This window comes from Geotrypetes seraphini, chromosome 11 (genome assembly GCF_902459505.1).
Source record: "Geotrypetes seraphini chromosome 11, aGeoSer1.1, whole genome shotgun sequence".
Taxonomy (NCBI): domain Eukaryota; kingdom Metazoa; phylum Chordata; class Amphibia; order Gymnophiona; family Dermophiidae; genus Geotrypetes; species Geotrypetes seraphini.
In genome coordinates, this window is record NC_047094.1 from 126758121 (window position 1) to 126775247 (window position 17127).

Genomic DNA, 17127 nt, shown 5'->3' on the forward strand with positions numbered 1-17127 from the left:
ACTGTCCGCCCTCTCCCCCTTCCACATGGTATCTGCCTTCTTTCTATGCCCCTCTCCCCTTTCCATCCAGCCTGTGCCCCCTCTCTCCTTTTTACATGATTCATTCCAGCTTCTCCTACACCAGACCTAGCATCTTTGTCCCTCTCTCCTTACTTCTCTGCTGACCCCCTTTCCAGCATCAATCTCTCTCTCTACTTTCTTATTCCTGTCTCTCCCCTTTCCCTCATCTGATCTCTCCATTCCACCCTGACCCCTTCCTCTCCTCTAATCTCCCTGCCACCTGTTTCCTTCCTTTTTTCCTCCTCCCCTGTCCAGCAGTACTCATTCTTTTTTCCCTCCTTCCCCTATCCAACAGTCACTCTCTTCCCTTCCCTCCTCCCCTCCCAGCAGCATCTTTCCTTCTCTTTCCCTCCAGGTCCAGTAGCAGCTCTCCCTTTATCCAGCAGCTTCCCAGCCTCCAACACTGGCTTCCTCCCCTTCCCTCCGCTCCCATCCCAGCAGCTCTCAGTACTTGCCTGCAGCAGCGATTCACTTAGGCAGCCTTGGGTCCTTTGATGGGTCACGCTGCCTCTGAGGAAAGGGGAAGTAGCATCATCAGAGGTGGGCTGCGACTTTGCAAAAATCACAAGGCTGCCTAAGTGAATCGCTGCTGCAGGCAAGTACTGAGAACTGCTGGGAGGGGAGCAGAGGGGAGGAAGCTACTGTCAGAGGTTCTCGCTGACACTGCACAGACCGGCAGGAATTTTGTGAACCGATCTCTCTGGCCCTTCGCGGACAGGTAGGAATTTTCTGCGGACCGGCACCAGACCGCGGACCGGCAGTTGAAGAACACTGGTATAGAATACTTGCATTTATGTGCCTAAATGCTAGTAGGTTGACCCAAGCATTTATACCAGGCTTTCACTGACTTAAATATTTGCACCTAAAGCTAGGCATGAAAATGCAAACTTAATCTGGTATTCTAGAACGACAGTACAGCATGGAACTGCTGTTACAGAATTCATGTTTAGCGCCTGCATCCTGGGGGCTCATCTTCACGTGACTTTTACTAAAGAAACTCCTAAGGCTCTTTGCCATCAAAAATATATAGTGCGTTTTCATCTTTGTTAGATAGAAGCTTTTGGAAAAGATTTCCTGTTTTGGGGAGAGAAATTAAAGCTTTTCCTGGATGTTTCTAGAGAAACACAATTTAGTCGCAAACAATTTTTTCAATATGAGTCTAGAGCTCTTGGCACAACCTACTTTATGAAATTTCCTGTCAAATGTATGATAATTTATTTAAGCGTTCAGTATATTTTATGAGCCTGATCAGCTGGAAAGATTCCTGATAGACTGATTAAAAGATGGAGCTCTGACACTATCTTTGGAAGGAATTTAGAATGCTCTTGTCTATGCACAAATTTCCAGGCTTAATTTACATGTACAAGAACATAGGAAGAACATAAATACAAACTGTTTTCTCAAATCCATTTCAGGAACATCGCTTATTTCAGGTAAAACCTGGAATATAACTTGCATGCACATAACTGATGTGCATTTTGGACATGCAACTTTAATACCTATTTTTACAATGACTAAACTCTATATATGGAATCTAAAATATTGGCAATGATAAAAATCCCACTTAGCGCTATTCTATAAATGGCACTTAATGTTAGGCATAGTTTATAGAACAGCTCTTACAACCTGGACCTGTAGCTAAATTTTGGCACAACTATCCACACTAACTATAATGTGATGTAATTCCTCATACCTAAATTAGGAGCAGATCCCCCTCATTATATAATTGCGTGTAAATTTGAGGCATGCCCCTGATCTGGCCATGTCCACATTTTGGAACCATGAATACAATTTACAAACATACATTTCAATTAAATTCGATTAGCACTAAAAATTGCTTACTAAGATGTCAATGATCAGTGCTAATTAGCTCATTAAACAATTAAATTGTGCACTTAAATTGGATGTGTATCCATATTTCCATGCACAATTTAAAGAACCATTAAATAGAATCCAAGGAAAAATGTTGCTTTAAAAAATGTCCTTTTAATATGCCCTAGTTTTAGCAAATGCTAACACAAAAAATAAAATTTCATATTTTTTCTTTTCTTTCAAATGGCACAAAACAAAACACCAAGGGCTTGAGATTCATTTAGAATTATACAGGTAAAAGCTGTTCCTACCTGAATAAGCCAATGTCTACGTTTTTCATCAGTATTGTATGGACAATGCCACTGAATATCCAAACAGATTGCCTTGCCCCTATCCAGGGCCATCTGGGGGTGGACCTTCAATAGAACTGGGAATAATCCTGGTTAGAGGTGATATTCAGTCGACAAACCCGGTAACTTTGATTTAAGGCAGGATAGCCTTATCAGGGTATAAAAAGCCATGACAGTCAGTATTTTGAAAAGTGCTGACCACTGCAGCTTGAATATCCGATAAAAATATATTTTTGGTGTTTTAGGTCTTTTCATATTAAAATTATACCCTATTCTTTATCCTTATGTCTTGCAGCTAGTCACAGAACTCTTCAGCATAGGTCATGTAACATTACCTAGTTTAGATCATTGGTAAGGTTTTCTGTAAAGAATGGCTCCTCCAGGAACCAGCAAATAGGTTGAAACAGTTAGAATTGCAATCTGGATAGATGTAGCTTGCAACAAATGTTTTTTTTTTTTCCATTATTTTTTATTTTCTAATTTTTCATAAAGTGTACATAATAATAAATTACAATTGATAAATGCATATTATCACTTTTATATCTAATACATTATATATCTGAATTTGATTTTCCCCCTCACCCTCCCCCCTCCCTTTCATTACTTTAATATAATATTTTAATTTTCAAATTTTTATAAAAAGTATACAACATATTAGAATACAATTGATAAATATTCAATAACTTTTTTATATCTAATACAATATAATCTAAACAAATTTTGTCCCATTTCCCTCCCCCCACCCTTTTATTACCTTTTATTCATACGTTACATTTTGTATAATATATTATAACATACTATGTATAAATTAATTTTTCTTACCCCCCCCTTTATGTGTGTCATAAAAAAGATCCTTAAAAGAAGAAAAGAAGAAGAAAACATCATATTATTTATTCATTACAGTATTTTGTCAATGGCCCCCATATTTTTATAAATTTAGTATATGTCCCCTTTTGTATTGCTATTGTTCTTTCCATTTTAAAAATATGACATATTGTATTCCACCAAAATGTGTAATTTAGGTTGTTGTAATTTTTCCAATTGTTAGTTATATGTTGAATGGCAACCCCTGTCATTATTAATAAAAGCTTATTATTTTCTGGTGAAATTTGACTTTTTATTCTCATCATTGTTCCAAATAAAATTGTATCATATGATATTGCAATATGATTTTCCATTAATTTATTAATTTGTGGCCAAATTGAATTCCAAAAAATTTTAATATAAGGACAATGATATAATAAATGATCTAATGTCCCTGGTTCTAGATTACAGTGCCAGCATCTATTAGACTTAGAACTGTCTAATTTTTGCAAACGAGTAGGGGTCCAAAAAGCTCTATGTAATAAAAAGAACCATGTTTGTCTCATAGATGCTGACACTGTACATCCCATTCTCCAAGACCAAATTAGTGGCCATTGAGATGCATTAATTTGATGTCCAATCTCAATGCTCCAAATGTCTCTTAGACCATTTTTTGGTTTTTTATTCAAATATCCAGATATTAATTTATACCACAATGCGGCTTGATGTCCTAGGAAGTCTGCTTTAAAGCATAAGAACTTTAAACTATATTGATTGTTCAATGTTTTCCATTCAGGGAACCCAACCTGAATGGCCTGCTTCAATTGCAACCATTTAAAACTTTGTGTTTTATTAAGACCAAATCTATGTTGCAATTGTGAAAAATGTTACAGGTTTGATAATGTTGTTGGTCCCTTTCCTTCATTGTTAATATGACTTATCTATTCTTTACCCACTTAAATGTATGCAAGCAATCTATACAGAATATACTAACAAATATGGTTTTCCTTTAGAACAATGGCTGTATAAATTCTTCTCTACAAAAACTACAACTGGAGAGCAACAAGGTGAGTATTAAACTTTACTTATGTAATAATGTGGACAACCACAATCAGCTACTGTGAAAAATAGTACCAAAGGAGTGTAATACCAATTGAATTCCTTAGAATATGATGATTAGATGTAGGTAGTATTCTATGATTGCCAAATTGTGATACTGTTATTCGTGCAGTTAATGAGGTTACTTACTTATAATTGAGGTTCTCTTTGGACAACAGAATAAGACTACCAAATATGAGGTAATGTAATCTGATATAATCTAATGGTGCCAAACTTAAAACCTAGAATATTTTTCTAAACATGCAGATTGCACATTAAAGTTATAGAATACTGCTTATAGTTATAGTATACTGTTTAGAAGCCAGCTAATACATGTGTAGCTGCAACAGTCACATACATAAGTGCTAGTATTCATTAACTTATGCAGGTACTTGGTGAGCAAATGTAGGTGCTAAATTATTGCATGAGGGGGATATTTCTGTGCCCTTATTTTTTTAATGCATATACTGTATCTCTTTATAACCATTCTCATGAGCACCTACCCAAATATGTGAAATGTTTTTCTAATGCTCAAGTTTCTATAAGGTTACAAAAAAATGATTTAATGAGGTAGAAGAAGCAGGATTAGAATACTGATACCTTGGTTCCCAGCCTATTAGTTTAATCACGAAGTTACTTCCTTGTCATCAGCAGCAGATGAATCCAGAGACTAGTGAGATTATGTCCACCAACCAGCAAGGGGAGATAAGAGCACTGAATTGACCTCGGGTATATCTTGGATGCACATCCTCCTTGCCAATCAGTATACTCTATCTCCAGCAGGTTGAGGATGGGTTTCTTACAGCTCCTGGATTGTGCAGTGGATTTCAGCCAGGCTTGGCTGCAGCTACCAGCACCAGTTTCCTAGATCTGAAAAATGACTGCTATCGTGCTGATTCCTGGTTTCGGCTCCTGAGGATGGAAGGCTATTTGCTCCTGTTGCTATGGCTTCAGTAGAGCCTAGGGGTGTTGCCATATTGAGCCAACTTTAGGGGCAACACCTGGGCCAAACCAGGTCCCTTTCCCACCCTCCCAGCCAGTGGAGAAAAGAAGACGAAGCTGATGTGGTCAGAGGGTCTTTTCCCATATGAATAAAAGCTGACCACGGGTGCCGGCACCCTGTATGCTGTAGCACTAACAGCTCTCCCTTTGCCTTTCGGTAGTGCAGGAGCACGTGAGTACTTGACTTAGGCCTCAGTAAAGAGACATGTCCCTGTGGCTTAGGCCTCAGTAAAGAGACATGTTCCTGTGGTTTAGGCCTCAGTTGAGAAATATTTTTGTGCATGTTCCAGTGGCTTAGACCTAGGTGGAGAGAAATGTTCCTGTGGCTTAGGCCTCAGTAGAGAGAAAAGTTCCTGTGGCTTAGGCCTCAATAGAGAGAAATGTTCCTGTACGTGTTCCTGTGGCTTAGGCCTCAGTGGAGAGAAATGTTCCTGTGGCTTAGGCCTCAGTAGAGAGAAATGTTCCTGTGGCTTATGCCTCAATAGAAATGTTCCTGTACATGTTCCTGTGGCTTAGGCCTCAGTGGAGAGAAATGTTCCTGTGGCTTAGGCCTCAGTAGAGAGAAATGTTCCTGTGGCATAGGACGCAGTAGAGAGAAATGTTTCTGTGCATGTTCCTGGGGCTTTAGGCCTCAGGCGTGAAATGTTCCTGGGGCTTTAGGCCTCAGGCGTGAAATGTTCCTGGGGCTTTAGGCCTCAGGTGAGAAATATTCCTGGGGCTTTAGGCCTCAGTTAAAAAAAAAAAAAAAAAAAAAAAGATTGTGGTGGGTTAAGCCTAGGATGGGACATGGCCCTATAATGTAGGCCTCAGTGGAGGTCGATTTCTAGGGCTGGCCTCAGTTGAGAGCCCTTCCTGTGGCCTCACTGATTAAGATTTTCCTGTGGCTTTAGGCCTCAGAGGTTAAGATCTTCCTGTGGCTTTAGGCCTCAGAGGTTAAGATCTTCCTGTGGCTTTAGGTCTCAGAGGTATGATCTTCCTGTGGTTTTAGACCTCAGAGGTGAGATCTTCCTGTGGTTCTAGACCTCAGAGGTGAGATCTTCGTATGGCTTTAGGCTTCAGAGGTGAGATCTTCCTATGGCTTTAGGCTTCAGAGGTGAGATCTTCCTATGGCTTTAGGCTTCAGAGGTGAGATCTTCTTGTGGTTTTAGGCCTCAGTGGTGAGATCTGTTGACTTGGGGCCTCAGAGGTAGGATATTCCTGTGACTTAGGCCTCAGTGGTGAGATATTCCTGCATCTTTGGCTTCAGTGGTGAGATATTACTGCGGCTTAGGCCTCAGCAAGACAGATATTCCTGCGACTGAGGCCTCAGTTAACATGATATTCCTGCGGCTTCAAGACCTCAGATGAGACGTGTTCCTTTGGCTTGGGCCTCAGTAGAGGAAGATTCCTGTGGCTCAGTTAAGTCCTCAGCTGAGAATTAATCCTGTGGCCTAGGCCTCAGAGGTGAGTTCTGGTGGCCTAAGCCTCAGAGGTGACGTCGGCCTGTGGCTGAGGCCACTGATGGGTAATATTCCTGTGCCTTAGGCCTCGGATGTGAGTTCTTCCAGTGGCTTAGGCCTTGGAGGTGAGATCTTCCCTTGGCTTAGACCGCAGATGAGTGAGTTTCATGTGGCTCAGACCTCAATTAAGAAAATTTCCTGGGGTTTAGGCCTAATATGGGAATTTCTCCTATAACTTAGTCCTCAGTTCAGCAATTTTCCTGTGGCTTAGGCCTCAGTTGAGTGATGTTCCTGGGGCTCAGGCCTCAGTGGAAGGAGGATTCCTGGGGGCGGCTCAGGCCTCAGTGGCAGAGGATTCCTGAGGGCTTAGGCCTCAGTGGAAGGCAGATTTCTGGGGCTCCAGCCTCAGGACAAGAAGGTTTCCTGGGGCTCAGGCCTCAGGGCAAGACATATTCCTGAGGCTCAGGCCTCAGGGTAAGACATATTCCTGGGGCTCAGGCCTCAGGGCAAAACATATTATTGAGGCTCAGGCCTCAGGACAAGACATATTATTGGGGCTCAGGCCTCAGGACAAGACATATTCCTGGGGCTCAGGCCTCAAATGAGAGAAAGTCCTAGGGACTTGATACTTGAGAGGGCTTCAGTCAGAGGGGGAATCTTCCTTTGTCACGAGTCCAGGCTGGCGGCACTAAAACCTTCCGAGGGAAGTAGGTCTGGTTTACGAAGAAGCTCATGGGGTTTGCCATCAGTTGAGGACCATTGCCAGACATGTTGGTTGCATTCCACAGGAGGTTATTTGAAGTCTGGTGATCATATTAGCAGACTGCTTTGCCCTCATACTATTTGTGGAGGGATACTGTAGCTGGGGTTTTCCGCAGCATGTTGCTCTTAGGCATGGATTGCTCCTGCTCACATGGACTATAGGGGTTACTCTCTGTATGTTCATGGGATATGTACTCTCTGGGTGTCGTATCTCCTTAGACATGTGCTGCAGGGTAGGTTTTTCAGTTCACTTTATTTCCCTCCCTACATTTGAACTGCTTTTGTACATGTGAATCAAATACAAAGAAGGTGTAAAAATAATCCGTCTAAGCCAAAAATCACCTCTAAACTAGCACCTTAATAAGTATATAGATGTATGAAGACAAGTCTCAAAGACCTTAAATTCAGGCAATGTTCTGCTAGATATAATAGCAGATCAGATCTCAATCATTGGCTCAAACTTCATAAATATTTGTAATTTTTTAAATTATTTTAAGTTTTTTAAATATTTTGAAAATAAATAGAAAAATCAAAACCGATAGTGCATAAATTTTCAAACAGCACTTATCTTTGACTATGATCAACAGCACTGCAGTTGAAACCCGACGGGGCCGCCATTTCACGTTTATCTGCTTCGTCGGGGGATATACTGAAACAGTGCCTAAACATTAAAAGAGTAATTAGTTTCTTCAACATTATCCTTTTTTTATACTAAGGCAACTAAAAACAAAGTGCTTAATGAAAAAGCAACAACTTACGGAACAGAACTTTCCCCGTGGTTCAAAATATTTCTCTCAAAATGGCGTCATCAACTGAGAAGGCCAAACTATTTATAGACCCAATCAAATTGAGTTACGTCATGATGAAAAAGACGTAACCCACATTCTTTAAATTTTGTTAGTTACTATCTTTAGAAAATAATTTTTGGCTTAGACTGCTTTTGTACATCCCACTAATCTCTGGATTCATCTGCTGCTGATGACAAGCAAGGGAAAATGATGTCCTATCTGTTAATTTTCTTCCCTTTAGTCACAGCAGATGAATACAGAATCCCACCCTGGTGCGGGGTTTGTCACTCTCAGGAGCAGTTTGGGCTTGCCTTTAGACTGAAGTTGCAGTCTCGATTTTTATATATCAATGATTCAGGTAGCGCATGTGATGGAAGAAGTTCCATAGGTGTCCTATGTCTCATATGTTTAATGCGGTTGATGTGATTTATGTGATTTACTTTTATATGTTTTATTTCAATTGTTTTGAGAAGACCTATACTGATTGGACAAGAGGATGTGCATCCAAGATATACCTGAGGTCAATTCAGTGCTCTCTATCTCCCCCTGCTGGTTGGTGGATGTAATCCCACTAGTCTCTGGATTCATCTGCTGTGATTAAAGGAAAGAAAATTAACAGGTAGGACATAATTTTCCCTTCCTCATGTCTAAATCCTCCAGTGGACAAATGTAAGAAACCAAAAGTCTCTCTCTGATATAAGACACACAAAACATCGCTAAACAGCATTATTTTTCATTTTTCTCAACTATAAGCCATCAAAACCTCCATTAACAAGAAATTAACATGTTTATATACTTAATTTTCAGGGCTAAGGCCAGCAACATTCATGTTTCTGATTCCTCCTAGACTACTGGCTACAGGTGAGCATTGCATAATTCTTAAAACAATTATGGAATATTACTTAGGCTATACTAGAGACATAATTGTTTCCAAAAGGAGGCCATCCTGATGAAAGATAACCAAGTTAGTTGGATATATTGTCCCTAGTGGGCACAAAGTTCTAAATCAACTGTCACCTGTGATTTCAATCAAGTTATTGCTATATTGCCTGCTTTTAAATCCCAGATTTTCCTTTCCCTAGGTAGTCTAATGTTCTTCTTGCTATTATCACTCTCTTGTTGCATTGTTTTGCAACCTTAAGATTATCAGATATGACTAGGTGCCTCTTCCCAACTGGTATACATTAATACCTCACTGTACTCCTGTCAGATACACATGCTTTTTAAAAAAAATTTACTATACCACCTAAGCCGGGGCTGCTCAAGTCCGGTCCTCGAGAGCTACTGGCAGGCCAGGTTTTCAGGATATCCACAATGAATATGCATGAGAGAGATTTGCTTGTACTGCCTTCTTGATATGCAAATCTCTCTCATGCATGTTCATTGTGGATATCCTGAAAACCTGGCCGGCCAGTAGATCTCGAGGACCGGACTTGGGCAGCCCTGACCTTAGCTATATACAATAGATTTCAGTAGTTTACAATTCTAAAAGCAAGAATAAAAAGTTTGAATAGAACTGCAATATCTACAGGATAGGACACATTCAGACTCACAAAGGAGAATATTCAAAAGTAAAATGTAAAAACTAAGGAGACAGAAAAGAAAAACAATTGGGGAACCACTCTGAACAGAAGCCAATCAAGACTGAATATATTCATAACTCACAATTGCATGCTATATTGAAAAGCCTAGCTATAAGCATTGTTTTGAGAGTCTTTAACCATAGTTCTCCCTGAATATTTAATGGAAGTGAATTCTAAAAATTTGGGTTAGCAAAATAAGGCATAATGTCTGATGGATTCTAGATGAGCTTGTTTAAGATTTAGTAGAACCAAACAGTGATCTTTTATGAAATGTAATAAACAAACAGGACTATAAGGGATAGTGTGAATTACTTGGTGGTCTGGCAGACCTGTTCTATGTGCTTTAAAGATGAGAAGTGATAGCTTGAATAATATAGAGGTACACTGTTCAATAGAAAGTCAATGATGAGATTGTAATAGTGGGGAAACATGGTCACATTTTTGAGTTTGACATACTCTAATTGTTGTGTTTTGTAAAGTTTATAACTTTTTAAAATTAGTACATGAATACCCTAAATAAGCGATACAAAGTTATTCAGAGTAGTGAAGACACAGAAGAACTGTGAAGACCTGCAACGTGACATAAACATGCTTGAGAAATGGGCCGCAACATGGCAAATGAGGTTTAACGTGGATAAGTGTAAGGTGATGCATGTCGGTTACAAAAATCATATTCACGAATACAGGATGTCCAGTGCGGTAGTCAGAGAGACCCCAGGAAAGAGACTTGGGAGCACTGGTCGACAAGTCGTTGAAGCCATATGCGCAATGCGTGGCGGCAGCGAAAATGGCAAACAGTATGCTAGGAATGATTAAGAAGGGGATCATAAACAGATCGGAGAAAGTTATCATGCCGCTCTACCGGCCATGGTACGTCCTCACCTGGCATACTGCGTCCAACACTGGTCACCATACATGAACAAGGACACAGTACTACTTAAAAGGGTCCAGAGAATAGCGCCTAAAATGGTTAAGGGTCTGGAGGAGAAGCCATACAGTGAGAGGTTAAAGAAACTGGGCCTCTTCTCCCTTGAAAAGAGGAGACTGAGAGGGGGCATGATCGAATCTCTCTAAATTTAAAAGGGGATAGATTCCGTACAAACATTAGGATGTTCTTCTTCACCCAGAGAGTGGCGGGTAACTGGAACGCTCTTCCAGAGGCTGTTATAGGGGAAACACCCTCCAGGGATTCAAGACAAAGATAGACAAGTTCCTGCTAAACCAGAACTTACACTGGTAAGGCTAGACTCAGTTAGGGTACTGGTCTTTGACTTAAGGGTCGTCGCGGGAGCGGATTGCTGCGCTCGATTGACCACTGGTCTGACCCAGCAGTGGAAATGCTTATGTTCTTATGTTCCTTAAGTCAGTTAGCCACTGAATCTAAACAGCATTTTAATGGACTAATATTTGGAATACATGGGTTGGTAGTTAAAAGCAATAAAATGTCATCTGCATATATACGAAAGCAGATATTAAATATTTTTGAATAAATGTTGCCAATTGACTTAAAATAAATTGAAGAGCAATGGAGAAATCACTGAACTCTGCAGCACCCCACAGGAGAAGTTATGTGATTAGAAAGATGAACTTGAAGTGATTACCTTATAAGAGCAGTTAGAAAAGAGGAAAAGTATCAGGTTCATAATCAAAAAACATAGACGTCCAAAAAAGCATCCTAAATCAGCACTTGGGTCCAAATTGCCAGGATGTCCAAATGCCAATAACAAAAACCATCTTCCTGTATGTCTAGTGAGGTTTTCTAGCCTCTGTGCATCCAGAGCACGAGATGGGTGTGATGGAGTTGTGTTATGGTCAGGCTTTGGGTGGTCTCAAGAAATAATAAGATGGACAGAAACTACAAAGGGGATTTGTTTGCCCTTTTTGTTTGTCTCTTGCCTGTTCCCAGCATTTTTCCCGCTCAGTATCTTCTTTGGATACTCTTGTCCGAACCGTCGACGTCAGGTCGACTATCGGCTTTCCCCTTCTTCTCAGTTTAAAGCCTGCTCAATTCCTCTCTTAACGAGACTGCTAGCAAACAACGTCAAGAGAGGAATTGAGCAGGCTTTAAACTGAGAAGAAGGGGAAAGCTGATAGTCGACCTGACGTCAACGGTTCGAACAAGAGTATCCAAAGAAGATACTGAGCGGGAAAAATGCTGGGAACAGGCAAGAGACGAACAACAGAAGCTGTTGACCAACAAAAAGGGCAAACAGATAAAATTAGAGGAACAGGAGAGATCAGGAAATCAGGTTGCAGATGAAAAAGATACACCAAAAAATGAGGAAGAAAGGAACAGAAATGAGGGACTGGCAGCCCAAATAGGGGATGGTAAGAGGAGCAAAACACATGTAAAACCAGCAGAGAAAAGAAAAGACCAGGACTTAAATTGCTTGTACGCTAATGCAAGGAGCCTAAAGTCCAAAATGGGAGAATTAGAAGCCATAGCCAAAAAAGAAAACCTAGACATCATTGGAATCACGGAAACATGGTGGAACGAGGATAACCAATGGGACGTAGTGCTGCCAGGGTACAAACTCTATAGAAGAGACAGGACCCACAAGAAGGGTGGAGGAATAGCACTATACATAAAAGACACCATTCCCTCGTCCGGAGTGGATATAGAACCAAACGCGGAAGAACTGGAGTCATTATGGGTCAAATTACCAGGAAAAAGTGGCCTTGACATAAGATTGGGTCTATACTATCGTCCACCTGGACAAACGGAAGCAAACGACAAAGATCTGGCAGCAGAATTGAGGCGGGAAGGCAACAACAGAAATGTGACAGTAATGGGAGATTTTAACTTCCCCGGGATAAACTGGAATATTGGAAACTCAAACTGTGCGAGGGAAACAGAATTCTTAGAGGCTGTGAGGGACTGCTTTATGGATCAGCTTGTCAAGGAACCAACAAGAGGATATGCCACTCTTGATCTAATCCTCAACGGAATAGGGGGACCTGCAAAAGAAGTGGAAGTAGTAGGACCACTAGGAAACAGCGATCACAATATGATCCAGTACAAATTAGGAGTAAGTACAGCAAAAGGGAAGAGAACCACAGTGACAACGTTCAACTTCAAGAAAGGGAACTATGATGCTATGAGAGCAATGGTTAAAAAAAAACTTAGAAACAGCTCAAGGAAAACAGAAACTGTAGAGCAAGCCTGGTCTCTATTCAAGGGCACAGTGCAAGAAGCACAACATATGTACATCCCCAGATTTAGAAAATGGTGCAAAAAAACCGAACAAAAGACCCCGCATGGATAAACAATGAGGTGAAGAAAGCGATAGGAGACAGAAAAAATCATTCCGGAAATGGAAAAAGGACCAAACTGGGGAAAACTGGAATGAACACAGAAAACACCAAAGAGAATGTCATCAAGTGGTTAGGAGAGCGAAAAGAGAATACGAAGAGAGACTGGCCAGGGAGGCAAAAAACTTCAAATCATTCTTCAGATATGTTAAGGGGAAGAAACCGGTGAGGGAGGAAGTAGGACCGTTGGATGATGGAGACAAAAAGGGAGTGATAAAGGAGCAAAAAGAGGTAGCCGACAGGTTAAACAAATTCTTCTCGTCAGTCTTCACAAGCGAGGACACATCCAGTGTACCGGAACCCGACTTGATCTTCCATGGTGACCAAGAAGAAAAACTGTCAGCAATAGAGGTGAGCCATGAGGATGTCCTCCAACAGATAGATAGATTGAAAAGCGACAAATCACCAGGCCCGGATGGAATCCACCCTAGGGTACTAAAAGAACTAAGAAATGAGATAGCGGGAATACTCCAACGAGTTTGCAACCTATCCTTGAAAACTGGAGAGATTCCGGAGGACTGGAAGATAGCAAATGTTACACCTATCTTTAAAAAGGGGTCAAGAGGAGACCCGGGAAACTATAGGCCGGTAAGTTTGACATCGGTTCCAGGCAAGATGGTAGAAGCACTAATAAAGGACAGCATCTGTGAGCACATCGAAAAAAATGGGCTGATGAAAGCGAGCCAACATGGCTTCTGCAAGGGAAGATCGTGCCAAACAAACTTACTGCACTTCTTTGAGGGGGTAAACAGCCAGTTGGACAAAGGGGAACCTGTAGACATCATTTACCTTGACTTCCAAAAGGCCTTTGACAAGGTACCCCATGAGCGGCTACTTAGGAAGCTGTGGAACCACGGGGTGCATGGGGACGTACACAGATGGATCAAACATTGGTTGACAGGCAGGAGACAGAGGGTTGGAGTGAAGGGTCACTACTCGGGCTGGAGGAAAGTCACGAGCGGAGTTCTGCAGGGGTCTGTACTTGGACCGCTGCTGTTCAATGTATTTATTAATGACTTGGAAACAGGGACGAAATGTGAAGTTATAAAATTTGCGGACGACACTAAACTCTGTAGAAGGGTTAGAACTACGGAAGAGTGTGAGGACCTACAAAGGGACCTAAACAAACTGGAGGAGTGGGCGAATAAATGGCAGATGAAATTCAATGTAGGGAAATGCAAGGTCATGCATATAGGGAGAAAGAACCCGATGTTCAGCTACCAAATGGGGGGATTAGTATTAGAGGGAAGTAACCTTGAAAGAGATTTGGGTGTACTGGTGGATACAACAATGAAGTCAACGGCGCAATGCGCAGCAGCCGCGAAGAAGGCAAACAGAATGTTGGGTATTATTAAAAATGGTATTACAACCAGAACAAAAGAAGTCATCCTGCCGTTGTATCAGGCAATGGTGCGCCCACACCTGGAGTACTGTGTTCAGTATTGGTCACCATACCTTAAGAAGGATATGGCAATACTTGAGAGGGTCCAGAGGAGAGCGACACGAATAATTAAGGGCATGGAAAACCTTTCTTACACTGAAAGATTGGAGAGGCTGGAGCTCTTCTCCCTGGAAAAGCGGAGACTCAGAGGAGACATGATAGAGACCTACAAGATCATGAAGGGCATAGAGAAAGTAGAGAGAGATAGATTCTTCAAATTTTCAAAACATAAAAGAACAAGAGGGCATTCGGAAAAATTGAAAGGGGATAGATTCAAAACAAATGCTAGGAAGTTTTTCTTTACTCAACGGGTGGTGGACACCTGGAATGCGCTTCCAGAGGACGTAAACTGGGGTTTAAGAAAGGATTGGACAATTTCCTGTTGGAAAAGGGGATAGAGGGGTATAGATAGAGGATTACTGCACAGGTTCTGGACCTGTTGGGCCGCCGCATGAGCGGACTGCTGGGCACGATGGACCTCAGGTCTGACCCGGCAGAGGCATTGCTTATGTTCTTATGTAGAATAGAAGTTAATGGAAGATCAAGAAAATTTCCTTAGTTTTATTTGGGACCTTTTTTTATACAATTGGCATAGTAAGATGATATTGTTTTTCTCTAACTGGGGAATTCTATAAATGGTGCCCTATGTAGGCTCCACTAGGCATCATAATCGCAGCTGGCTAGCAATGCCTAGGTATGGGATCCATGCAAAAGTTAATTTTTTAATTGGCTTAACTGGTGTGGTAATTTACCATGATGGTTTTCAGACAAAAAAAAATTAAGCAATTTAAAAGTTTGGTGCTGAATTCTTAGAACACCTAAGTGGAGGCCCTATCTACTGCCTAGGGATACCTAATGATGCCTATATTAAAAAGGCTATGGTTATGGATGGAGAATAGGAGTGGTTGAGTTAGGCATTTCTTAAGCATTTGACATAGGCAATGCAGACATGGGGGAAACCATTGCTTGCCCTGGATTGGTGGCATGGAATGCTGCTACTATTTGGGTTTTTGCCAGGTACTTGTGACTTGGATTAACCTCCGTGAAGATGGGATACTAGGGTAGATGAACCATTGGTCTGACCAGTAATGCTATTCTTATATTCTTAAGTGAAAAGCTGGCCTAAATGAGTGGTTCCTATGACTAGGATAACTAGCAATGTTTTGATTAACAACTGCACCGAGTGGTGCCTACAATGTAGTCACCGCCGTTTATAGAATCTGGCTCATAGTTTTTGTTTCTAATTAATTAAATCAGTATACCTATTTGATTTCTTCCATTTTTGCTCTGATTTGCACACTTGCTTTTTTAAATAACTTCAGACCATTTTGAAACCAAAGGACCTTATTCGTTGAGACATGTAAATTTGTCTGTTTTGAAGGGGCTATTTGATTCAAAGTAGTAGATAATATGGTGTTGCGAGTGTTAACCTGATCAAGTGCCTGTGTCTCAAAAGCATGAGGAAAAAAAACAAAGAAGAAGGGAGACTATGTGGGTCAATATTGCTGCAGATAATTGTCTAGTTTCTCTTATTATGGAAGTGCGAGGCATTTGTCTAGTCATAGGCAATGATAAAGACATCAAAAAAGAAATAATGTAATGATCAGACCATGGAATTAGAGAGGATGATAAAGTATCAGGAAAAATATGAAAATCATCTGGAGAAATAACTGGATCTAAGGTATGACCGTCATCATGTGTTGAGAACAAAAACCACTGAAATAATTGTAAATCAGACAGAAAGAACATAAAAGTTTTTGTAAGTGGGTGGGAAGAAACATCAACATGAATATTAAAATCACCTAAAATAAGAATATTTGGAAATCACATTTTTGTATCAATTAAGAACTGGTAACAAGAATCCCATTGTAATGGTTTAAAAGATGGGGGACAATAAAATAGAAAAAGCGTTGTGGATGTAGGTGAGCCTAAAGGCTCCTTTTATAAAGCCATGCTAGAGGTTTAATGCACGTAATAGCGTGTGTTAAACCGCCGGCCATGCTAGCTGCTACCGCCTCCTCTTGAGCAGGCGGTAGTTTTTCGGCCAGCGCGGGGGTTAGCTCGTGATTAAAAGTCACGCGCATTAAACTCGCTAGCGCGGCTTTGTAAAAGGATCCCTAAATGAATTGCAAGGGCTTCTGGGTATGAGAAGAATTGGGAAATTCAGTAATTTCTAATCATGTGGCATAAATAATAGCAAGGCCTCCTCCATTTTTATCCTTTCTTTGGTTAAAAGATGACATCATAATTTGCAGGTAAACAGTCAAAGAGATAACTCTCTTTACCATCTCGAAACCATGTCTCAGTGAGGCAGAGGATGTCAAGTCTCTCAGTTCCATTGAGATCATGATTCTGATCAGTTTTACTCCTCAAAGATCTGCAATTTAATAACCCTACCAAAATTTTTTCTTTATCATAGAAAGGTTGTAAATGGGGCATTAGCAGAGCAAGAGCAGATGTATTCCCTCTGCATAAGAACGGAAGTAAGGAGGAGTTTAGGAATTACAGGCTGGTTAGTCAGTAATGAGTAAACTAATGGAAACGCTTCTTAAGCAGAGGATAGTGAAATTTCTAGAATCAAATGGACTGCAGGACCCAAGAGGCAGGTCTAGTCAGATGAATCTGATTGATTTTTTTGACTGGGTGATCAAACAGTTGGATATGGGAGAGGTGTTA

General features: G+C 40.8%; 1 protein-coding gene across 1 annotated transcript in view; it reads left to right on the top strand.

The window, feature by feature from the left end:
• LOC117368880 overlaps positions 1 to 17127 on the top strand; it is a 499867-nt gene that overhangs the window by 450552 nt on the left and 32188 nt on the right. The window contains exons 54-55 of the mRNA XM_033962624.1: positions 4040 to 4093; positions 8923 to 8976. Coding sequence (XP_033818515.1) covers positions 4040 to 4093; positions 8923 to 8976 — 108 coding nt within the window. The remainder of the gene's footprint in view (positions 1 to 4039; positions 4094 to 8922; positions 8977 to 17127) is intronic.